The sequence below is a fragment of the Sphaerodactylus townsendi genome, linkage group LG14 (genome assembly GCF_021028975.2).
Source record: "Sphaerodactylus townsendi isolate TG3544 linkage group LG14, MPM_Stown_v2.3, whole genome shotgun sequence".
Classification (NCBI taxonomy): domain Eukaryota; kingdom Metazoa; phylum Chordata; class Lepidosauria; order Squamata; family Sphaerodactylidae; genus Sphaerodactylus; species Sphaerodactylus townsendi.
The window spans coordinates 23,312,079-23,337,459 of record NC_059438.1 but is presented as its reverse complement, the minus strand read 5'-3'; the positions used below and the strand labels follow the sequence as shown (position 1 = coordinate 23,337,459).

The window sequence follows — 25,381 nt, the reverse complement described above, 5'->3', positions numbered from 1 at the left end:
GGAACTGGATTTATGGGAGCATCCCAGTGGCTGCCATCCCAGGGAGTGCATCCTGTTCTCCATGCACCGATGCTAAAGGCATTTATTTAATGCCTTTATCATCATTTAATAAATATAATTAAATGTATTTAATGATGCAATTCGTCTGGTTTTGCGAGGAGGCCTCCAGACCCAGCGGAGGGGCGGCAGCAGCCAGGCCAGGAGCTCCCACGCCTCTGCCTTTCCCTGCCCAGGAAGCGACCTTTGTTGGGGTCACGTGGTTTTGCATACGGGTCCAGGGCCGCAGGAGGCCAGCTGGAAGAGGAATGGAGGCGAGAAAGGCAAGGAAGGAGAGACAGAGGAGCCGAGAAAACCGCGGCCAAGATGGAGAAGAAGGTGTCCAAGAGGGCGAAGAAGGAGGAGGTGAGTCTGGCAGGCAGGAATCCGTCCGGTGCTGCGGACTGTCCAAACAAGAGGCTTGCCACTTGGTGGGCCAAGCTGCGTGTCTGAGCCGGGTGGGGTAGACGAGGATGGATGAGATCTGGGCTCAGATCCTTGCTCCCCTGCAGAGGCCCAGTGCAGCATCACCTCCCTCCTTGGGGTTGTTGTGAGGAGGCCAGGAGGCAGGGGTTGATGTGTGCCATCGCTGCTCTGAATTTTTTGAAGGAGTTAAAGGGATAACAGTGGGGGAAATTGGAGTCCAAGGTATGCAGTAGGCTGGTGGGGGAATGACTTTTGTTTCCAGGACAAGCTCAGAGTAGCGTACCTAGTTCTTGCCTCCTTCATTGTGTCCTCCCGCAACAACCTGCAAAGTCGGTCAAGCAGGAGGAAATGACTGGCTCTGGATCACTGATGAAGGCTGAAAGGGAGATCGAACCCAAGTCTCTTGACTTAGGCTCATTCCCGCCTGCAGAATAACGCACTTTGAAACTGCTTTCAGTTCTCTTTGAAGCTGTGCGGAATGGCAAAATCCACTTGCAAACAGTTGTGAAAGTGGTTTGAAAGCGCATTATTTTGCGTGTGCGGAAGGGGCCTCTGTCTGATACTTTAACCGTTGAGCAGTGCTGGATGCTGGTGATGCCTCTGAGAAGGAGGGAAAGGGACGGATCTCCAGATCATGTGTGGAAGAGGACTTTCCTGAAGTCCCCAAACTGACCTTGGCGGGGTCGGGGGACTCTCCTCTAACCTGGTCTGAAATGTTATGTTCTGCTGCATTTAAATCCCGGGTGGTGGAATTCAAGGTGGTTTGTGCAGCGTTTCCAATTGGCCCCCTCTCCCGATACTGTCCAGACCTGGGCCTGCTCCCCTTCCACAAGGAGGCCAGATCAACCATTTTCCACGACGCATTTGTAATTTCCCTGCGTGCTCTTCGGGGGGCACAGAGAAAGCTGCCACAACCTGGGCTTTTGTTTGCAGGAGGATCTCGAGGCTCTCATCGCTGAGTTCCAGACCCTAGATGCTAAAAAGGTGCAAGTGCTCGAAACCACCTGCCCCCCACCTCCCCCAAGGTAAGAGGCACCCTGGAGTTTTTATTGATTACCGCCCCCCCAATTTTAGATCTCGTGCTAAGAACGATCTTTCCTAAAACCTGCTTCCAAATATCTTTTTAACTGGGGGGTGTTGGGAATTGAACCTGGTATCTTCTGGGTGCCAAGGGGGTGCCGTGGCGTTTAGCCATACCTCCTTTCCATTCTAATGGTATTCATAGCACATGTTCTCCCGGCCCCAATTCCTGGTCCTTTGTCCCCCTTTTCTGACTCAGACTCAACGCATCCCTTTCTACACATCCTGAGAAGAGGCAGACTAATTCTGTTTGGAGGTGAATATTTCAATGGCCAAAAAGTAAAGTATATATTTTGTTTATTCTCCCGTCTCCTAACCCCTGTTCTCCTCCTTCTAACAAGTTGTACCTCTGTTTTCTGAGGGATTTTACATGGAATTTTAATAGGAAAAGCTGACCCCCAGTAAAGCATATCTCTCAATCACAGAAGGAGGCATTATTAGATTTGCTAGCCTGCCCTTTTCCAGCCAAAGGTCCGGCTCAGGACAGCTTATGCACATACTTAAACAGCATGAATAAATCGAATACAGATATAACCAACCATCATGAAAGCAATAAGGTCTCAATAAATATTAAAAGCACTAGGGTGTTGTGGGTTTTCCGGGTTGTATGGCTGTGTTCCCGGAAAAACCACAACTCCCTAGTGATTCCAGCCATGAAAGCCTTTGACAATACATTAAAAACACTACCCCAAATTTCAACTGTGTTGGCGACTAAGAATTAAGATTCCACTAGGGTACCCATCAAAGTTACTCTAGAGCACAGGTGTCAAATTTGCGGCCCTCCAGATGTTATGGACTACAGTTCCCATAATCCCCTGCCAGCATGATGCTGGCAGGGGGATTAATGAAAACATGTAGTCTAACACTCTTTGAGAACCATGAAGGCTAAACTTTCTAACTCTAGAGCAGAGAGTAAGGGAACCTGCGGCTCTCCAGATGTTCAGGAACTACAATTCCCATCAGCCTCATATCCCAGCATGGCCCAATTGGTACATGCTGGTAGAAGACTTGATGGGAGAGTATGGACCCTGAGTATCTAGGCCTGGAGATTCTACTCTAGAAACCTAAAAAATTCTACCTACCCCCAGAAACTGCAGCCATTTTGGGGGAAAGGATGGGGAGGTCAGTAAGTTGGAAAGGGACCATAACTACCTCAACCAAAGGCCTGCTGGAACATATCATAGAATCATAGAATTGGAAGAGACCCCCAGGGGCTATCAAGTCCAACCCCCTGCAGTGCAGGAACACACAATAGAAGCACTCCTGACAGATGGCCATCCAGCCTCTGCTTAAAAACCTCCCAAGAAGGAGACTCCACCACACTCCGAGGTAGTGCATTTCCACTTTTAATGGAACAGCCCTTCCTGTCAGGAAGTTCTTCCCTGATGTTTAGGTGGAATCTCTTTTCCTTCACCTTGAACCTATGACTCCCGGTCCTGGTCTCTGGAGCAGCAGAAAACAAGCTTGCTCCCTCACCAACATGACAACCCTTCAAATATCTAAACATGACCATCATGTCACCTCTTAACCTTCTCTTCACCAAACTAAAACATCTCTTAGCTCCCTAGGAGTGTCTCTCCCTCATTGGGGAGCCTGATTCCAGACCTTTTACCATTTTGGTTTCCCTGATGTTGCCCAAATCAGCAAACTGTGACTCAGTCTGGTTCCGCTTGGTCTTTATCTTCCTTGGACTTGTTTTACACCAAGTGGTCTCAGCTATGTGTGGGGGGTGATGGTGGAGGAGGGCAGGTTACCTGTACAGTTTTTAAAAGGCTGGGCCTTATTTTCTCTCTTTTTAAAAAAAAAATGTGATTGTCTAATCTTGCTCCAGTAGTAAAATTCTGTTTGATATTGGCGGGGCACGAGGAACTTTGCAGCATTTAAAAGCATCAGTCTCGCTGCTCAGACAGTTTGACAGGCTACAGAAAGATGTACGGGGTGTGTTCTTGTCAAGCGTTGAGAGTGGGGTAGGCTATAAAATAAGAGAATAAATCAAATATGTCTGACGTGGGGAAGTTTCTTGCAACTTGTTGCGTGCCTTGGTGTTTCCCAACAGACTTTCCTTTACAACGAGCTCTTTATTTACAACATTCGGAAGAACAGCTGGGCTAAAATCGACATCCCAAACCCGCCTCCCCCGCGCTGCGCTCATCAGGTAAAGCCTTTGAAGAAGGACAGGTGCCCAGTGACTCGGCCCTGAAATTCTCCCCATCTTCCTCCCCCCATTTTGTAAGATGCCGCCTTTGCTTGTTCTGGTGGGTAGACCATTTTATTTTCACTAGTGCTGCAGAAATGAAAACATATTTATGTGAACAGGTAAAAAAAAAATCCTAAGAACGGAATACCGGAACCTGGGTATTTCCAGCTTCAGTGGTGGCGAACCTTTGGCACTCCAGATGTTATGGACCCACAGATTGTCAGCATCAGCCCTGCCAATTGGCCCATGCTGGGAGGGAGGCTGATGGGAGATATAGTCCCTCTTAACTCTAAGGAATATAAAAAATTAACATTAGATAATAGAAGAGAAGAGAAAGAGTTTGGATTTGCTTACCCCTTTCTCTCCTGTAAGGAGACTCACAATGGCTTACAAGCTCCTTTCCCTTCCTCTCCCTACAACAGACACCTTGTGAGGTAGGTGGGGCTGAGAGAGTTTGGAGAGAACTAGCCCAAGGTCACCAGGTGCGGAAACACATCCGGTTCAACAGATAAGCCTCTGCCACTCAGGTGGAGGTGTGGGGAATCAAACCCGGTTGTCCAGACTAGAATTCGCCTGTTCTTAACCACTACACCCCTCTAGTAATGCATCTGTAATGTATTGCCTGCTATGAACTGCATTGCCCAGAAGATGGCGCCCTGTCAGTTTTTCAGATGCAAAACATCCTCTGGAATTACAGTTGACTCCTTTCTTTTAGGCTAGACACCCTTTGAAGCAAATCAACCTACACCAGTGATGGCGAACCTTTGGCACTCCAGATGTTATGGACTACAATTTCCATCAGCCCCTGCTAGCATGGCCATGCTGGCAGGGGCTGATAAAATGTATCAGTCCTAACATCTGGAGATACTCAGGTACTCCCTATGAACTTCACACTGTCTTTTCCTTCTCCTTCCAAATACCCATCAATGTTCTGAGCTTCGTGGCTTTTCTGCTCCCACCGTGGCACGGTGATCCTTTCTGCCACCTGCCTATTGCTAAAGTCTCAGGAACCTTTGGCCTACTGCGCTTCCCCCCCCCCCCCCAAATGGCTTACCACATTCTCCTCTTCTCTGTTTTCTCATCACAACAGCCCTGTGAGGTAGGTGAGGCTAAGAGTGTGTGACTGGCCCAGGGTCACCTAGTGAATTTCCGTAGTAGAGTGGGGATTTTAAACCTGGTTCTCCCAGGTCCATGGTGGCGAACCTATGACACTCCAGATGTTATGGACTACAATTCCCATCAGCCCCTGCCAGCACGGCCAATTGCCCGTGCTGGCAGGGGCAACAATCCCTTAACTATCCTGGAATATATGCACCGCCACCACTCATCTAGTACTAGTCTAACACACTTAACTCTATACCCTGCTGGCTCAGTTCTGCTTCGCAGCTCTAGCAGTGCTGAGTTCAAATCTGTACTCTTCTTGTGAACTCGGTCACTTGCTTTTCCTCCCTTTCAGCCTTGGCCCTGGTACCTATAAAACAGGAATAAAAACAACCGAAGGTTTCTGGAGTAGGCAAATGAAGGAAACTGTGATAGACTTGGCACATTGAAAGTGATGCATAAGTTTAATTGAATTCTCTCTTTTTCTCTCCCTCTTTCTGCGGCAGGCTGTGGTGGTCGCGCAGGGCGGTGGGCAACTTTGGGTGTTTGGCGGAGAGTTTGCTTCACCAGATGGGGAGCAGTTTTACCACTACAAGGACCTCTGGGTCCTGCATTTGGCCAGCAAGACGTGGGAGCAGATCAAGTAAGCGTCGGGTTTCGTTGTGTGTTCTGGGTTCACGTTTTTCTCAGCACCTGAGATCTTTTCCTTGGAGCTGCTGGGGACGGAACCTGCCTGACGAGCGTCTCCTATCTATCTATCTATCTATCTATCTATCTATCTATCTATCTATCTATCTATCTATCTATCTATCTATCTATCTATCTATCTATCTATCTATCTATCTATCTATCTATCTATCTTTCTTTCTTTCTTTCTTTCTTTCTTTCTTTCTTTCTTTCTTTCTTTCTGTCTTTCTGTCTTTCTGTCTTTCTTTCTTTCTTTCTTTCTTATTGGTTGAACTTATATACCGCCCTCCCCCGAAGGGCTCAGGGCAGTGAACAAAACAAAAATAGAGCACATAAACCAAAGACTAAAATCCATTAGATAGTAATTAAATTGGCTCTATATAAAATAAAATAACCCCACCCCATTAAAACGCAGCATACTAAAATCAGCATAATAGATGGCACCTACTATCAATCCCCTAAAAACCAGAAGGAGGGTTCACCTCACCTTTCACCTCCTCAAACGGCTGCTTTGTGCATTGAGTCTGTCTGGCTCTTCCTTTCCCCCCTGCAATCAAAATGCCATTGGGAGGGAGTAGCAGAAACTCAGTTTCTCCCCCCGCCCGACTCTGTCAGGATAGTATTAAAACAAAGGCAGGCTTCCGCCTCCACAGCAAAGATGCTGGAGCGCTTCCCAAAGAGGAGGCAGAAATGTGTTTTGTTTCTGATAAATAGAACAGGCCCAGGAAAGCAGGAAGGGGCCCATTTCCTGTGGAGGAGACAAGCTTGTCGCCGACAGAAAAGAAGGGCCAAACAGGCAGGCAGGTGGGGGTGTGGTTGTTAGCTCTGGAGAGCACCTGTTCTCAAAGTGGCCCACAAGAGACGTGGGTTGGGTTGGGTTAGGCCGTGGGCCTGCAGCAGTTCAATGCTCTTTCCTCTCTCTTTTCAGGGCTCCTGGAGGTCCTTCCAGCCGCAGCGGGCATCGCATGGTGGTGTGCAAGAGATACCTGATCGTGTTCGGAGGATTCCATGAAAGCACCAGGTTAGTTGACTCCGGCTTTGGGCCGTTGGCTGAGACCCTGCTGACTCGGGCCTGCTTCCTCCCAAACGTCCCCATCCTCGTCTTTCTGATTGGCTACAGGGATGCTCTTTGTTGCCCTATTGGCTTCATGGTTACAAACCACCATGCTCAGAAGAAGAATTTGGATTTATACCCCTGTAAGGAGACTCAAAGGGGGTTATAAACTCCTTCCTTTCCCCACAACAGAGGTAGGTGAAGCTGGGAGAGTCAGAGAGAACTGTGACTGGTCCAAGGTCACCCAGAAGGGGTCATGTGTAGGAGTGGGGAACAAACCCAGTTCACCAGATTAGAGTCCTTCAAGAATTCCTGAAAGGTAGAAAAAAGCAGGGTTTAAAAACTATTTTTTCTTCAACTCTTCCTGTTTATCTTTCCTACAAGTTGTTTTGCTGCCACGCCCCTTGGTGCTAACGGAACGGTCATTTTGGACAAGTATTTCATGGCACTCCAAGAACCCGCTCCCTGCCAGGGGGGGTGTCTGTTAGACAGTTTGGGGTGATCGGGGAGGAGGAGGAGAAAGACCCAAAGAATCCCATTTGTCACAAGAATGCACAAACAAACAATGTCCTAGGAGTGGTAAGGAAATGCACACTGCTGATGAGCCTTATTTTGTACTCAGGAGCAGCGAAGACCCGCAGACCTCAAGGTGACGCAGAAGTATTCTTGGCAGTTCTTTGGAATTCCGCAGCCCTGCTGGGAATTGTTTTTCATGCTCTATGGCAGTGGTGGCGAACCTTTGGCACTCCAGATGTTATGGACTACAATTCCCATCAGCCCCTGCCAGAATGGCCAATTGGCCATGCTGGCAGGGGCTGATGGGAATTGTAGTCCATAACATCTGGAGTGCCAAAGGTTCGCCACCACGGCTCTATGGCCTTCTCTCTCTGATCAGCGCCTGTTTCTTCTGCATTTCTTCCCGCCAGAGATTACATCTACTACAACGACACTTATTCCTTTAACCTGGACACTTTTGCCTGGGCCAAGCTGACTCCTTCAGGGTTGGCTCCATCGCCACGGTCCGGCTGCCAGCTGTCCACCACTCCGGAAGGCGGCATCCTCGTCTACGGAGGCTACTCCAAGCAGGTGAGCGATGCCCAGGCAGTTTTCCCTGCCCGAGATGGTTTCTTGCCAGATGCTTACGCAGCTGTTATCTGTCCCCAGAGGATTCGAGACGAGGCTAAAAGTGACTTGTGACTTTAAGAACATAAGAACTAGCCTGCTGGATCAGACCAGAGTCCATCTAGCCCAGCACTCTGCTACTCGCAGTGGCCCACCAGGTGCCTTCGGGAGCTCACATGCAGGATGCAAAAGCAAGGTGCTTCTGCTGCTGCTGCTCCTGAGCACCTGGTCTGCTAAGGCATTTGCAATCTGAGATCGAGGAGGATCAAGATTGGTAGCCAGAGATCGACTTCTCCTCCATAAATCTGTCCAAGCCCTTTTTAAAGCTATCCAGGTTAGCGGCCATCACCACCTCCTGTGGCAGCATATTCCAAACACCAATCACACGTTGCGTGAAGAAGTGTTTCCTTTTATTAGTCCTAATTCTTCCCCCCAGCATTTTCAATGGATGCCCCCTGGTTCTAGTATTGTGAGAAAGAGAAAAATTTCTCTCTGTCAACATTTTCTACCCCATGCATAATTTTATAGACTTCAATCACATCCCCCCTCAGACGTCTCCTCTCCAAACTAAAGAGACTTTTTCTTATTCACGGAGGTCTTTTTATATAAATACCTACATAACTTAAGGTCCTTCCTCATGTGGCTGAGGCATGTTTCACAGATGCAAGAGACTGAGGTGGTAGAATGGATCTGCCCCTTTACACATGGCGGCAGCAGTCTGGAATATCCTTAAAGGCTAAAAAAAACCCCTATATGCAAGTAGAAAGACAGCACACGAAGCAAAGAAAGTGCTCGCTTTCTACTTTCAAGGACTTTTTGTATCAGAACATTCAAAACCTCATTCCGCCACTCACAGCCTCGGGTACAGCAGGGATTAGTGTAATTTTATATTGTTCTCGCTATGCTGGTTTTATTAGGTGTTAACCATTTTTTAATTTGCTGGTTTTATCATCCGTTGCTTTTACAGCTGTCTTATTGTCAACTTGCTGGTCTTGTGGGTGTCTTTTAAAAAAGATCTTCATATTTTATATAGTCTCACAAGCTTTTGAGAAAACAGGGAGTTTGTAGGGGAGTAATTTTCTCAAACAAAGATACAGATCTTTGGTTGTTTGTCATCCAGGCTGTGCATCAGGGTGGTTAAAACCTCACAAAAAAGAGGATTTTTCCTGCTCGGTTCCAGGGCCTTAAATACACTCTATTCCAGCCCTCTCGAGAATGAGAAAACCGCAGGCGAGGAAGCGCGAAACCTTCTTCTGTAATGCCTGGAAGTGGAGCTCGTTAGGAGCTAATTCACTGGATCGGCCAGAGGGAGCATTTTCCCAAGTAACTCTGTTTGTTGCTGCTGCCTTCCCTCCTGCTTCATTAGCGGTGGTTTTGAAACGTATCCACGGTCCCTTTCTTAATGAATAACAAGACGGGGATGGAGATTTTAGCCTGGGCGCTGTCCTGCTCCTTCTTGAGGGCTCTGGGTGGGCCGCCACAGAAGCCAGGGTGGGGAGCCGTGGTTGCTGGATTTGAGGACTGTTTCTTTTGCGATACAAATTACAGGCATGTTGCTGCCCCACTGACTGTCCCAGACTTGGAGACAGAAACACTTTGTAGCTCTGCCCTCTTCCTTTCCTTTCTCTTAGCGAGTTAAAAAAGACGTGGACAAGGGCAGTCTCCACACGGACATGTTCCTGTTGAAGGCCGAAGGCTCAGGTGAGCGGAAAGTCTTGGGGCCACCTGGAACCCATAGATGCGACCTTAGAACGGTTTTAGTGGCGGCTTGGCTCACTTACGAGAGACAGCTTGAACTGTTTTCTCTGCAGATTCCCTTTGATAGATGGAATGATTTGGTGGGAAATGGAATCTTGGTCAGATGGAGAAAGGAAAGGTGCGATTTCTAGTTCCGGTGGTGATAGTGGGACCGGTGGGGGTGGTTAGACTTTGGAATCATCAGAGATCAGTAGGGTTCAAAAAGTATCTTTTGAGATTAAAAAAAATACATTCTTTCCCACCAGCTGTTTGTGTTTCCTTTTGTCCCACCCATTTCAATTTTCTTACGTTTCTCAGACAAATGGACGTGGGTTCGTCTGAATCCTTCGGGTGTAAAACCTACATCTCGGTCTGGCTTCTCCGTGGCTATCTGCCCAAACAACCAGACCCTTCTCTTTGGTGGGGTCCATGACGAAGAAGAGGAGGAAAGCCTCGAGGGCGATTTCTTCAACGATATTTATTTCTATGACCTGGCGAAGAACCGGTGGTTCCCTGGAAACCTAAAGGTCTGGAAAATGAGCAGTGTTAAAATCCCTCCTTTCTTTCCTGTAAGGAGACTCAAAGGGGCTTACAATCTCCTTTCCCTTCCCCTCCCACCCACAAAAACATCTTGTGAGGTGGTGGGGCTGAGAGAGCTCCAAAGAACTGTGACTAGCCCAAGGTCACCCAGCTGGCATGTGTTGGAGTGCACAAGCTAATCCAGTTCACCAGATAAGCCTCCACAGCTCAAGTGGCTCAAGAGCAGGGGATCAAACCCGTTTCTCCAGCTCTTAACCACTACACCACGCTGGCTCAGTAAAGACCCTCCCCATTATAGTGCTTCATTTCCACCAGTATTTGCTGCAATTTCCAAACACTGAACACAGCTTTTGTGACTGTCTTGTTTTGGTCCCTGATAAATCTGACTTTTCCCCCTGTTTGTGCCCAGGGGCCAAAAACTGAAAAGAAGAAGAGAAGGCGGGGCCAAGGGGTGGAGCCTTCTGCCTCAGCTCTGCCCGAGGGCTCTGGGGAGATCCCTCCGATCCCCGTGGAGATCGTAAAGGAGGTGGTGGCCGAAGATGGAACCGTCATGACCATTAAGGAGACAATCTCAGCACCCGGCATGGAGCAGCAGAGCTCAGAGTCCGAGAGCGAAGAAGATGGCACGGGAGACGAGGCCTCCGGCCAGCAGGTGGGGCCGTGCCCACGTTCAAATGCCATGCTGGCAGTCAAGCACGGAGTGCTCTACATCTACGGGGGGATGTTTGAGGTGGGAGACCGCCAGTTCACGCTCAATGACCTCTACTCCCTTGACATCCACAAGATGGAAGAATGGAAGGTCCTAGTGGAGATGGACCCCAGTAAGTATATTTTTGTGGATGGGAAGTGCAACTCGAGTGCGGGGGGGCGGCATCAGAGGTGGGATCCAGCAGGTTCTCACAGGTTCCCGAGAGTAGGTTACTCGTTATTTGTGTGTGCCGAGAGGGGCTTACTAATTGGTGATTTTGCCACGTGTTTTTTGCCTTAGTTGCGCCCCTCCTCTCAGCAGTAGCGCGCAGAACTTGAAGCAGTCTAGCAGGAGGTGCACCGGCGTGCGTGGCAGCCTGCGCCTGCGTGCATTCGTTTCCCGCCCAAGGACCGGCGCAGCGGCTGCGTCCTTGTCACAGCCCCACCCAGGAATGCCCCGCCCCTGGAATGCCCGGCCACGCCCCCGTTGTGCCCCGCCCAGCCCCATTGGCGCTACGCCACAGTTTGAATCCCACCACCATGGGAACCTGTTACTAAAATTTTTGGATCCCACCACTGGGTGGGAGGGGGCTTTTCCATAAACCTGGACTCCTCCGTGAAATGCTCTCAAAGAGTGTTGCTGTCAAACATCTTACCTGAAAAAGATGCAGCATGGTTTGAATATCCCTGGGCGCTGTCTGTACATGTTAAAAGTTTAGCTTTGGAATAATAAACTTGGTTTTAAAACACACACAGAAGGTGAGGGTTTCTTAAGCACACTGTTATGTGTCTGAGACTAGTTTGCATTTATTTGGAATGGCTTAGAGAGCATGGGCTATTCGTAACCATGAGAGTGTACACATAAGAGAGCCGCAAATCCAGGCTAATTCTGGACTAGGTTAATCCCTGGGGGAAATAATTTTCCTTGCTCTGTAAATCTAAGCTCCCTGGCCTTCCTTGTGAGTGGAACTTGAAATATTTTGTGGAGACCCTTAATTTGGGCCAAAGGTACCCTGTTATCCACCCCTCATTTTTTAGATGTGGTGTTCCTTCAGTTTTCTTGCTGTCTGAATAAACTGTTCAGATTTGGCCCATGGTAAAGTTTGGGGGAGCGACCTGTTCTTGGTTTTCTTTTAGAAAACCTGGTGTGGTGTAGTGGTTAAGAGCAGGTGCACTCTAATCTGGAGAACCGGTTTTGATTCCCCATTCTGCCACTTGAGCTGTGGAGGCTTATCTGGTGGACCAGATTAGCTTGTGCACTCCCAACACATGCCAGCTGGGTGACCTTGGGCTAGTCACAGTTCTTTGGAGCTCTCTCAGCCCACCCACCTCACAGGGTGTTTGTTGTGGGGGTGGGGGGAAGGGAAAGGAGTTTGTAAGCCACTTTGAGACTCCTTACAGGAGAGAAAGGGGGGATATAAATCAAACTCTTCTTCGTCAAGTGGGAATATTTCTGACCGTGGTTAAGTTGGTGTACCCCTTTCCAGTGTTCTTTTTCTTCCCAATGTTATTGGCAGAAACGCAAGAGTGGCTTGAAGAATCTGAGTCAGATGAAGGAGAAGAGGTGGAGGGGGCCGAAGGAGGCGAGGAGGAAGAAGATGAAGACGAGGAGGAGGAGAGTGACGAGGAAGATGAAGGTTAGCTGCACCTGGCAAGCTGGAAACAGCCTCTATGTCTTTTGGGCATGGTGGAAAAGTGTGTGTGTGTGTTTGGGTCTTTGAGCAGTGGTGTGAGAAGGCAGGTTTTGGAGTCAGCACTGAAGTTGGTGGGTCGGTACCAGGGCAGCACTGAAACATCACAGAGCAGAATTCTGATTCAGCAAATTTATTCTCTTCTTTGAGCTCCAGCGCCAAATATCTGCTGCTGATTGTGTATTAGGCAACAGAAGTAAGTTCTCCTGTGCAAAAGTCGCATAGATATTTCCACTGCCAGCTATGGCGCTACTGTTATTGTTTAATTCGAGTAAGCTGAGATTCCGTGTGGTGTAATATATAAGGTCTTGGAGTAGGATCTGGGAAGGCGGGATTCAGATCCCCGCTGGCGCCATGGCAACCTGGTGACCTTCGGCCAATCACACACTCTCAGCCCGGACCCTGGCAAGTATTTGGATGGGAGGCTTCCAAGGAATACCAGGGTCGTGAACTGGAGGCCAGCAATGGCAAACCACCTCAATATATCTTGCCTCGAAAACCTTACCAGGAGGCGCCACAAGTTAGCTGTGACTTGATGGTGGGGAAAAAACGGTAAGCTGCCTGGAGCCACAAGAAACGGCAGGGTATATTTTAATAGATAAATATAATGCAGAAGGGGCTGGGTAGCACTCATGGTCTTGTTCAGGTTGTGCCTTCATGGTAGAGAAGTTTGACGCGTACTTTTTCTATCCTTCTGTCCCCACCGTCCCCCCACCCAGCTAGAGAAGAGGAAGAGCACCCAGCCATCCAGCACGATGAAAAGTACACAGACTATCTCTCCAGGACGGAGCAGTACTGGGTGAAACTGGCCCGCCAGCACCTGGGCGCTGAAGCCAAGGAGAAGAAGGCGGTAAAAGTGGGCCATGCCATGGCAAAGACCTTCTATGAAGGGTCGGCCTAGAGGAGGGTTTTCTGCCGCTAATCAAGGTCTGCAGGAACAGGGAGAGTACTGAGCTCCGTGCATGCAGCTGGGCCCCCGCAGCAAGCGCTGTTTGCCTCGGGAAGGCAGAAATGTCTTTTTTGCTTAGTGCCGATCTTTGCCTTTCCTGATACCCGTCAGCAAAACACTGGTAAGCAGGTGGACGCAGCTCCAGAACTCTCAGCCAGAACTGTCAGTCACCAATGGCCAAGCTGCATGATGATGTTTCTATGTCCTGGATCACTGTCAAGGAGCACTGTGTGTTTAGATCAGGGGTCTTCAAACTATGGCCCTCCAGATGTTCATGGACTACAATTCCCATCAGCCCCTGCCAGCATGACCAAGTGGCAGGACTGATGGGAATTGTAGTCCATGAACATCTGGAGGGCCATAGTTTGAAGACCCCTGGTTTAGATGCTTCTTCAGTGTGGGCGTGGGGGAGGGTGCTCTTTGCACACGAAAATCTAGTTTACTGACTTCCTATGTACAGGGAGGAGTCTGTCCCCCTTCCCCCGAACATCTTCACAGTGCACAATTTACCATCCACAATCCGAATGGTGCAGTCCAAGGGAAATTTGAGCATGAATTTAAATTGTGGAGCAGGCAAAGTCTGCAACTGAAGAGCCGGGGGTGGGGGGGGGGGGGGGCTTCCGTTCCTCCCTGCAGCTGGGTTTTCTCAGAATATTCTGCAAGTATATGTGGAGAGTGCAGCTCTCTCCACACATACCTGCACGTTGTGCCCATAGGTAGAAGGTGGGGTGGGAAGACCACTCCAAGGGAGCCGGGCCTTGCAGCTGGGGGATTCTAGTGGGAGATCCCACGTTTTAAACATCTGAGAACTTCTGGTTCCTCCTTCCTCAGCCCAGTATGCAAACAGATTTATAAATAAAAGTTCTTGTGCTCATTAAGCTGTTTGGCCTTTCTTTCTCTCGACGAACTCACTTCAGCAGCCAAAGTTTGGTCTTGCAGATCTGATACTTTCACAAAGGGTTTCTCAATCTTTTTGAGCCTGTGGGCGCCTTTGGGTTCTTGCACAGTGGTAGGCGCAGCTCCAAAATGAGCACTCACAAATGGTCGGGGAGTGAGGTTACGTATAATTCCAACGCTGACACCCTGTTTAACGAGATGCCTTTTGCACGCTTTATTTTTATTTTATTACGCTTATACCCTTGCCCATCCCTGGCCTTTGCTGTTTTAAAGTATTTTCTTGCCCCTACCTTCAGAAAAGTATTTTCTTGCCCCCACCTTCAGTCACATGCCGGAGATCCTTATTCTATGGTGGTTGCTGCTGCCAAAGGCAACGTTTGTTTTTAATCTACACAGCCGATGAGATCTCTGCTGGCCAATGAGGAGCCTGCTGCGCAAAAGCCTTACCTGGGTCCACCCACCTTCTCAAAATACCTGGCAGGCACCAGAAAAGATGTCAGGTATTGTGACGCCCACAGGCAACTTGTTGGGTGCCCCTGCTCTTAGCTGGCTCTCTGGTTACCCCAAATAACTGATGAGAGAGTAAATGTGTGGTGGGAGGGATTAGTAACATTGAACATTCTCAAACTTTTATACAAAATTTCTGCCCATAGAAAAGCAGCTTATCAGGCCATAAGGCAGACAGGAGTTCTTCTTCCTGACACGCTCGATTTCTGCATGCAGAGAGATTTGTTTGTTTTTGATGCAAAAGTATTCTGTCTTCTGTGCCTTCTCCCGTAGACTGAAGTGGTACTAGCCTGACTCCTGTTTACTAGCGGGTCTCTCCGCCTCTACTTTGATACCGCCCTTTTTTAGAGTGTAGAAAAAAAAAATCTCTAGAATTGCCTTTTTTCCCTTTTAAAAGACCAAACAGTGTCTACCAGAATCACAAAAACACAAGACTGCTGCATAGATGGAGAGCCGGCACTACAGTTACATATAAATCAGCACTTGGATCATGTTATGGTTGCAAGAACAATTTGGCAATTACATTACAAAAATGACGTCACTCCCCTCTGCTTTCTGGAAAGGGAGATGTCCTCCAAAGGCGACTGAGGAGCGTTGCCATCCTCCTTCTCTGACGGAGCCAACCAGCAACAACAGTTCTTCAAGCGTCTGACCGGCTGTTGTGAGAGGGCAGGGAAAGGAATACGTGGGAAGGAGGGGAAGAATTAAATTTAACGGGCACATGCTCTAATCTTTAGTTTATTTCTGGTTAAAAATATAGCAATCCAGTGCAGCATAGTAAAGAAAACTGCTGAAGAGAGAGAGCAGAAAGACATCTGAAATGTAAGCAACATAAAAGCCGAGGTGTCCACAGGAACGGAACTGCTGTACCCAACTATGAGCAAACGGAGGTGGCTGAATGGAGACCAGACCCCCACCCCGGGACAGCGTGGTTCCACGTGGGCCGTGACCCTGAAGCCGGAAGTGCAGACGGGCATCCCCTGCTACGCCAACCTTGCAGCACCTTTCGTGGCAAAATTGCCCCCACGCCTAGCCAGGGTTCCCTGCATCTGTTGTGAGAAAGGGGGACGGGCAGAGGTGGGCTTCGGAGGCTGGGGTGGGGAGTTGCTGCTCTCACAGACAAAGCTTGGACTAATGTGGAAGGAGGCGGCCTCCAACTGCAGAGGAGGGCAGCACCCGGGGCAGAAATTGGTCCCGTTGGAGAACGTGGAAGAGGGGGGCAGTTGGCTGGTGTTCGGGTGACCTGCTCATCACCTTTAGTGTACAATCAGCGGGCAGAAGGCGGTTTGTGTTTTTTGAGCAATGCCGTCCGGCTTTAGGGAAAGCGCTTCAGATCACCTTTCGTACGCAACAGGACTAAGCTGCCCCACGCCCCTCCCACACCCCTCTGTTCTTGGTGGGACTCTGCCAGCCCTGAAGAGGAGCAAACAAACCACGTCTTTTCAGTGGGGTACCAGGGACCACGGAAAGGAAAACCAAGTAAAGAAGGAAGAAGGCAAAGGCGTCTTACAAAGATGTTTTGAACCAAACCAAATGCAGTGATTACATAGAGGAGGAAAACAAACCAAAATATTTCTTTTTTTAAAAAAAGAGCAATACGTACTCGGAGGCGGCTGTTGTCAATGATTTTTCTTTTCTTTTTTTTTTTGTACAGGGATATGTCGGAAGCTGGAATATATATCCTGCAGACAAAAGTGCAAAAATCTCACATGCTCAGAGGCCAAGCATGATGTCTGGAAATGGCCCACGGCGAGATGGGAGAGGAATGCCCTCCACTCCTCGCCTGATGCAGAGGGGCGCGGCTCCCCAGACATATGGGGTGTTGTGGGGCGGGGTCCTCATTCATGCCTTGACTCAGGGAAAGACATGGCTGTGGGGTCACAACGGAAGACGGTGGCAGGCGGTAGCGTTTCCCCTTTTTGGATGCTGCTGCTCCCAGCGGGTAGCAGAGCGTGGTTTGACCCAGGTGGATCCAAAAGGAGATTTGTGGTCCAGTTTTACAGCGAGATGGAATTAAATTTCCAGGAACGCTTGGATCATCTTAAAAACATTTCCTGTCAGTTTTAACACGTCCCAGAAGTTATGATTGGGAAAACTTGTGCAAGATCTGTTTGGAATAATAGGTACGAGTGGTTTCCCCCCTTACCTATGCCAAGACTTATCTTTTCCACCCTCTAAGACTTCATCTGCAACCTCTGAGATTTTTGACTGCCAGTGGTTAGTGAAAACTAACTGGTTGTGTGATAGCATTGGAAGAGCATTTTGGAACTTGGGGGTCTGCCTTGCAGGGGGAAAGGGGGTGGGCTGTGGGAGGGGGGAGGTCTAGGTGTCTGTAACTTTTTAAATACCTCTGCTGGGTGGATTTCTCTTGTGTGGTGTTCAATTTTTGTGTTACCAGGTTCTCTTTTATTTGGGGCTTTTTCTGTTTGGGTCTAGCTGTCGCAACCAAAGCCAATTCCAGGGGAGAGCCAATTCACACATAGCCGCTGATACGGGTGTTTCCTCACGGGAGAAGCATGTCACTGGTCAGTAACAGAACTACCACTACTGTTGCACTCTGGCTATAACTAATATTTCAAATACGTATATTTATGAGTTTATATACATGAGTTTATATCATTGTTCATATTTTTTACATATTTCATTGGTTGTAAATACAATCATTTCTTGTCAACTACATCCAACCGGTAAGTTCAACTTATTTTTAACAATTATAACAAATAAATTCAGGGTCATCCGTATTAATTCAGGTAGGTATTTAGTTCATACTCTCCCATCAATTCAGCATCCTTAAGGTAAGTCTGTATGTATTAAATGATAAGTCCAAAATTGTACACAGACAGAAGTCCAAATTCTTTTAAACGCTTTTAAACACAAGGAGGAAAACGCATGGCGCCTAATCCGCGTTTTGTGTTTACAACCAATGAAATATGTAAAAAATATAAACTCATGTATATAAACTCATAAATATACGTATTTGAAATATTAGTTATAGCCAGAGTGCAACAGTAGTGGTAGTTCTATTATTATTAATATTGACTGTTGCACCCCCCCTTTTCTTATGTGAGACTGGTCAGCAACAGCCATTTCACACACACACAAGCTATGCACCAAGACAGCCACTCGTGTGGGTCTTCCCTGCAGTTTCCCCGACTCGCGGCGCAACCGCAAAACTATCTTCCCGACATCCATGAACTTTTTGCGAATGGGTTTACGCCGAGGAGCGCTCCTCGACCTTTCTGGGGCGGGGAGGATCGGAATGGTTTCTCCATTCTGCCATGCCACACAGCGTAAGTGTTATACAAGCAAAGAATTTTGGCTAAAATCCAAAAAACATGACCCAGGAAAAAAGGCATACTGTGAGTGAGACTCAATCGTTTTGTTGTTCTTCTGTGAAAACACTCGGGAGTGGTCACAGGACAGTCCGGAAGAGAGAGACCGCTCCCTTGGCGCTGTGGCGTTCGTCGCTCGCTTCGTAATCCCGCCTGTCCGTACACGTATATGTGTGTATGCGTGTGTGGTGGAACCGTCAGTTTTTGCAAACGAGACTGTCCCGTGTTAGATGAAAAAGTTAATAAACAAAATGGCGACTCCGATGTTTAACAAGATCACCATGACTACCAGAATGGGAGCTGAACCCTGCAGAAGGAAAAGAGGAAAAGGTGTTATGAGGTTGCAGTGGGACGCCATCTTGGCCTTGTGCGAGATCCCATAACTGACCACACCCACAGGAACATAAAAAGAACATTGCTGGATCAGACCGAGGAGCAGCAGTGGCGTAGTGGTTAAGAGCAGGTGCACTCTAATTTGGGGAACTGGGTTTGATTCCCCGCTCTGCCACTTGAGCTGTGGAGGCCTATCTGGGGAACTAGATTAGCCTGTGCACTCCAACACACACTAGCTGGGTGACCCTGGGCTAGTCATAGCTTTTTGGAGCTCTCAGGGTGTTTGTTGTTGTGGGAGGAGGATTGTAAAGCTCCCTTTGTGTCTCCCCTCAAGGGTGGTGGGAGATAGAAAAGAGGGGGTATAAATCCAAACTCTTTTTCTTCTTCTCAAACAGCGGTCAACCAGTTCCTCTGGAGGGCCAACAGGACATAGAGGCTGATGTTGCCTCCTGGCACTGAAATTCAAAGGTTGACTGCCTCTGAATATGGGAGTTCCCTTTTGGCACTATAATTAGTAGCCACAGATAGACCTCTCCTCCGTGTATCTGGCTAATCTCCTTTAAAAGCTGCCCGAGCCTATGGCCACCAATATCCAGGTGTTTCTCAGTCCAGATCAGCCAAGCTTATTCAAGACCAACAGTTCCCTTCCAACCTAACTGTCTGAGATACAGGTTATTTTAGGTGCTTCTGGCCTTCCTCTTGTTTTCTGGCACTTCACGCGGATGCGGACATTTTCAAATGCTCGCTGGCCCATGTGCAGAGGGCAGCATCAGCATGAGGAAAGGAGGCGGCTGACAGTCCGGGAACTCAAGAGAAGGAGGAAGAAGAAAGAGGATTTGGATTTATATCCCCCTTTCTCTCCTGCAGGAGACTCAAAGGGAGCTTACAATCTCCTTGCCCTTCCCCCTCTGACAACAAACACACCTGTAGAGAAGTGGGGTGGGAGCTGAGAGAGCTCAGAAGAACTGTGACTAGCCCAAAGGTCACCCAGCTTTGGCGTGTGTGGGGAGTGTACAGGGCTAATCTGAATTCCCCAAGATAAGCTTCCACAGCTCAGGCAACGGCTCAGAAGCGGAGAATCAAACCTGGTTCCTCCAGATTAGATACACGAGCTCTTAACCTCCTATGCCACTGCTGCTCCTGAAGGGAAGGAGTTTGTAAACAGCTTTGCGTATGCAGCTGCTAACATAAACGATAACTACCATTTTCATAGTTCAATGTGAGACAGAACTAATCCGGCCATTCTGCAAACTACACGCTTAAAGGAAGCTAAAAGGTTAAAAAGTGAGTGCGCACCAAGATGAGCAAAAGACAAGTAAAAAATTGTGTCCCTTGCAGAGCCACGCAGGTGACTCAGGTGTTTCCGAGCTTCCTTCTCCTCCAGAAGTTGGGAAGAATTCAGTTTCTGTTTGGCCAGGGTCCTACCTACCACAGGTGAGGAAGAGCTCTGCTTCCAAAGCTCAGAGAAGGTCTCTGCTGTTGCCATAGCAACAAGATGAATGGGAGCCGGCCAACCGAAGAGGGAGAACTTTGCAGAGGCCACCTTTTTCTCCGCCTCGCAACAAAACATACCTGGCATCCAGGTACTTGCTTCTGGCAGGCTGATACAGATCCTTCCCAAGGCCGATTTACAAACCAGTTAAGCCGGTAGAGTTAATTCCGATTCAGTACTTGTGAGAATTTTGCTGGAAGACTGAGTTTCTCTTATATCTCAGCAGATAGCTAAATTTTGTATGCTGGCATATAGTAAGAGAAGAACCATGTTGGGACCAAAAGCCAGACCACATGAGGGTGACCGTAATAATGCTACAAGCTGATGATGTATTTTTTGTGTAGTTCTGTATCGTGGATTTCTGTACAAATTCAATTTTTCTTTTGTTTATTGTTCCTCCTTTTTCTTGTTCTTCTCTACTCTTTTTTTGCTGGCCTAATGGCCGTAATAAAACTGACTGACCAGTTAAGCCGGAGTTAATCTGGTTTCAATGGCTTTGATTCCAGGGCCTGAGATGCATCTCACAGATGTGGTCGGCACCACAGATTTTACACTGGACACTTTCCCCCCTCCCTCCTGGATCCACCGGCCCAATAGCTGAACCTGCGCCACGGTCTTTGAGCATGCAAAATAAAACAAGGCTGACAAGGGAGAAATCCTTGTGGATGTTTTCAAAGAGAAATGCTCAGAACACCTGAGAGATGATTTTTGAGATGGCTTAAAACAGTAATGGCCATTAAGATAATCTCCGGCATGCATGGATACCAAGCACCAATAGACTGGCCCTTGATTAGGGTTCATAGTCCATTTATATCACTAATCTGTCAATAACAAATTATTTGCAAATAAAATCCTAACGTCACATTATTTCTTATCATTTCATCATAATAAAGTCCCACGGTTGCTTTCCTTTGCAGCTTTACTAAACCTGAGATGCCAGATTTTTCATACCTAAGATCTGACAAAGCCGCTTCACACAGGCTGCTCAATCTGACATTTAAGAAGTCGGACAAAACGGTTTGAATCCGCTATGTTTTTCTGAAGCAAACCAATATGAAGCGTGTTAACATTTCTGGGTGTTATCATATATTTAACATCATTATTTGAATGAACCAGATGTGTTTCCGCACTCCTACATTCCTGCCGGGTGACCTTGGGCTAGTCACAGTTCTTCGGAGCTCTCTCAGCCCCACTTGCCTCACAAGGGGTGTCTGTTGTGGGGAGAGGAAGGGAAAGGAGCTTGTCAGCCACCTTGAGTCTCCTTACAGGAGAGAAAGGGGGGATATAAATCCAAACTCTTCTTTTTCTTTATAAGAAAGTGACCTGATTTGTACATGAGCGCTCCAGAAGGGATACATGGTGCATTATAATGCTGAACATTATTTTATTTATCTTTGTGAAACAGCCATGCAAGGACGGGTCCTCTTGCTTCCAAGGCACCCCTTGTTCATTTGCAATCTTCCTGTTCAACGGGCTTCAGAGATCATGTTCACAGCACTGCGCATCTCTATAATGTACCTGGGAAAATGTAAAACTAAATGTGGGTGGTGACAGGCACCGTGTAAATGAGGACAAACCCTTCTGCAACATCAAAAGCCTTCTCAAATCAAAAGGAGTGATTTACAAGGGTGCTTGCTAAACTGTGGTGCAACAAACATACTAAAGGCTAGAGAGAAAACAAATGCAATATTAAAGGCACGCTAAACTGAACATCGCACCACCCGTGGGAGCGGGGGCTGCATTTATCTAGAGTGCGCTGGAAAAAAAGGAACCCTGAAAACCATTAGGCTAAAAGCCCTGTTTTTATCTCTCGAGCGGCTTGTTCATCTGATGGGATCTGGGAATGCCTGTCTTACCTGCCCCCCTTCAATAAAGAGGCATGATCCTTGTAGGAAGAACCTAACCGTACAAACAAAGACTGCCTCTGACTCACTAAGCAGCAAACAAAGGCATTATGGGAAATGTAGTCTAAAGGGAAGATGGAGACAAGTAAACAGAGGAGGAAGAAGAAGAGTTTGGATTTATATCCCCCCTTTCTCTCCCGTAGGAGACTCAAAGGGGCTTACAATCTCGCGCCCTTTCCCCTCACAACACCCTGTGAGGTGGGTGGGGCTAGAGAGCTCGAGAAGCTGTGACTAGCCCGAGGTCACCCTGCTGGCGTGTGTGGGAGTGCCCAGGCTAATCTGAATTCCCCAGATAAGCCTCCACAGCTCAGACGGCAGAGCTGGGAATCAAACCCGGTTCCTCCAGATTAGATACACGAGCTCTTAACCTCCTACACCACTGCTGCTCTTAAGAGCCTGGCTAAAAAATCACCTAGTCCAGAAACCTGTTTCTTACAGTTTCTTACCTGTTTCTTACAGTCACCAATCAGATACTTTTGAGAAACCCTGCCTTGGTTGCTGTTATGCACCAGATATTCAAGCTATACTGTTCCTGAAACTGGAGGTTCTGCTTAGTAATCTGCTCCTCCACGAATATGTGCCTTTTTAAAAAGCCACCTAATCTAGTAACTGAGAAGGAAGGAAGGGGGCACGGGACAGCCTGATCTCGTCAGATCTTGGCAGGCAAGCAGGATCGGTACATGGATGAGAGATCACCAAGGAAAATTCTGCAGAGGAAGGTGATGGCAAACCACCTCTGCTTCTCACATGCCTTGAAAACCCCTTGCTGGGGGTCACCATAAGTCAGTTGCACCTTGATGGCTCCCATATATGTAACCTCGTTCCCATTTCCACATTCTGTGGTTGTGAGTCCCCTAAGTCTGGATACAAGAACAGGAAACTGAAAAAGAATGTGAGGAGGACCAGCTCGATAAAGATACGAATGGGAGAGATGCTATATTGAAATGAGGTTTTGTTTTTTGTCAGCTCACCCTAGCCTAGCTGTTCCAAGAACAAAATCAGAGAATCACACAGAAGGGGTGGGTTTTATGGGACCCACACACCCTAGAAACTGCCTCCCAGATGAGCTTGAAGGTGAGTGAAAAAGAAGAGTTTGGATTTATACCGCACGTTTCTCTCTTGTAAGGAGACTCAAGGTGGCCTACAAGCTCCTTTCCCTTCCTCTCCCCACAACAGACTCCTGTGAGGCAGGTGGGGCTGAGAGAGTCCCAAAGAACTGTGACTGGCCCAAGGTCACCCAGCAGGAATGCAGAAGTGCGGAAACACATCTGGTTCACCAGATAAGACTGCCTCTGCCTCACTCAGGTGGAGGAGTGGGGAATCAAACCCGGTTCTCCAGATTAGAATTCACCTGCTCTTAACCACAACACCGCGCTGCCTTCCCACAAAGTTCTGCATCATACGCACAAGACAATCAACCCACAAGGTTCCAGTCCCAGAAGAAACAGGTCTGAGAGCCACCAGTGGCCTTTGCTAGTCCCCAAGAGCAAACCAAAACAAAAAGGGAATTGCCGTGACAAACCGGAGCACTGGCTGATGACAGGTTTAGCCAGCCGGGGGCTATTTTGAGAGGCGACTGGCTGCCCCACATGCCTGACCTCAGAGTTCCTGGGATTGCTCCGGGCAGATCCAAAATAGACATGTGTGTCCCTTTTTGGACACTTGGAAGTCAAGGGGTGCTTCTGATCAAGAGATCTGGAAGCCACAGGGCTTAGGAGGAGTTTGGAGGAGGAGTTTGGATTTATCTCCCCCCTTTCTCTCCTGTAGGAGACTCAAAGGGGCTGACAATCTCCTTGCCCTTCCCCCCTCACAACAAACACCCTGTGAGGTAGGTGGGGCTGAGAGAGCTCCGAGAAGCTGTGACTAGCCCAAGGTCACCCAGCTGGCGTGTGTGGGAGTGTACAGGCTAATCTGAATTCCCCAGATAAGCCTCCACAGCTCAGGCGGCAGAGCTGGGAATCAAACCCGGTTCCTCCAGATTCCTCCTACGCCATTGCTTGTACTGCTAGAACAGGGCTAGCAGTACAAGCGCCAGAGCCATTCGAAAAACCATCCCAGCTGTAAGACCTTGATCTAGAACTTCCTCAGTAAAAATTAAGATGTAACAGCTCTACCAGCCTCTGATTAGTCTCCCAGCTGTGCACTCATTTCTAGTTGATTCAGAAGAGCCCTGCTGGATCAGACCAGTGGATCCATCTCATCCAGCATTCCACTGGATCAGGGGGGCCCAACTCTGGCTCTCCAGATGTTTGTGGACTACGATTCCCATCAGCCCCTTCCAGCATTAAGGGTCCATGAGATACAACTTCTTGCCATTTTAAGTGTGTATGGTATGTACGAAAGACTTTAATGAGACAGGACAGTATACAAGTGGGAAAATAAACGTTTCCTTATGGGGAGTGAGCCTACTTGATAAATCCAAAGCTACCAATCTCATCCATGATATTACCCGCTTTCACACTAATGCTGGATTACTGCACAGCACTTTATGTGGGGCTGCCCTGGACCTTTGTTCGTACAAGAAGGGGAAATAAGATCACTCAGTAGCACAAATAGGAGGGATTGTTTTGCTAGCTCCTCTTGAATGCTTGTACCCCCTCCAAAATCCAGTTAATCTCTAATGTGCTACTGGACTTAAATCTAGCAGTTCTATTGGAGACTGATATTATTTTGTTATTGTATTAATTGCCATTTTACTGCTGCTATTACTGGGAGTGGATGTCAGAATCATAGAGTTGGAAGAGACCTTGGGGCCACCAGTCCGACCTCCTGCCAAACAGGAAGATGCCATCAGAGCACTCCTGACAGATGGCCACCCAGCCTCTCTTCAAAAACTTCCAAAGAAGGAGACTCCACCACACTCGGAGTTCATGCATTCCACTGTCCAACAGCTTTGACTGTCAGGAAGTTCTTCCTAATGTTCAGGTGGAATCTCTTTTCCTGCACCTTGAATTCCTTACTCCTGGTCCTAGTCTCTGGAACAGCATGAGAATGTTAGCATTTCATTCCTAATTGTTCTAATCCAGGGGTCTTCAAACTGTGGCCCTCCAGATGTTCATAGACTACAATTCCCATGAGCCCTACCACTTGGCCATGCTGGCAGGGGCTGATGGGAATTGTAGTCCATGAACATCTGGAGGGCCATAGTTTGAAGACCCCTGTTCTAATCTAATAGCTTATTGGTCATTAAACCTTTTATCATTTGTTAATAATTTATCTTAGAACCGTGGTGGCGAACCTTTGGCGCTCCAGATGTTATGGACCAAAATTCCCATCAGCCCCTGCCAGCATGGCCAATTGGCCATGCAGGCAGGGCTGATGGGAATTGTAGTCCATAACATCTGGAGTGCCAAAGGTTCGCCACCACTGTCTTAGAAGCTCCTGAGACCCCACACTTTTTACATTAAGCCCTTTCTCCCATTTCCAAGCCGTCATACACAGGAAAAGAGTTCTCCACTTACTGCTCCGGATTTGAGTTCGTCCCCATTTTCCTCTTCTGGTTCTAGTGCAACAGGTAAGGATTTCTGTGGCGGGGAGCACGTTAAGTCCCACCTCAATAGCCGGGGTTCCCCTTTGTCCCCCAATCTCAGGCTTTCCAGCTTCTGCACC

The 25,381-nt window shown here is 48.1% G+C and overlaps 2 protein-coding genes across 2 annotated transcripts in view; one reads left to right on the top strand and one right to left on the bottom strand.

Annotated features, from left to right (window-relative positions):
* Window positions 1–293: 293 nt before the first annotated feature.
* On the top strand, window positions 294–13,573 carry KLHDC4 (kelch domain containing 4). Its single transcript, XM_048516115.1, has 12 exons — window positions 294–402; window positions 1,396–1,487; window positions 1,742–1,821; window positions 3,599–3,697; window positions 5,347–5,483; window positions 6,456–6,548; window positions 7,508–7,667; window positions 9,335–9,404; window positions 9,759–9,967; window positions 10,390–10,801; window positions 12,185–12,304; window positions 13,078–13,573. The coding sequence occupies exons 2-12, from the start codon at window positions 1,436–1,438 to the stop codon at window positions 13,257–13,259; spliced, it is 1,614 nt and encodes a 537-aa protein (XP_048372072.1). The 5' UTR covers window positions 294–402; window positions 1,396–1,435; the 3' UTR covers window positions 13,260–13,573.
* A 4,222-nt stretch (window positions 13,574–17,795) lies between these two features.
* Window positions 17,796–25,381, bottom strand: part of JPH3 (junctophilin 3) — a 73,177-nt gene continuing 65,591 nt past the window's right edge. The window contains exons 4-5 of the mRNA XM_048515736.1: window positions 25,234–25,381; window positions 17,796–18,350 (exon numbers count right to left, since the gene is read on the bottom strand). The exon at window positions 25,234–25,381 is cut by the window's right edge and continues 757 nt beyond it. Of these exons, the coding sequence (XP_048371693.1) occupies window positions 18,270–18,350; window positions 25,234–25,381 (229 nt within the window). The 3' untranslated portion in view covers window positions 17,796–18,269. The remainder of the gene's footprint in view (window positions 18,351–25,233) is intronic.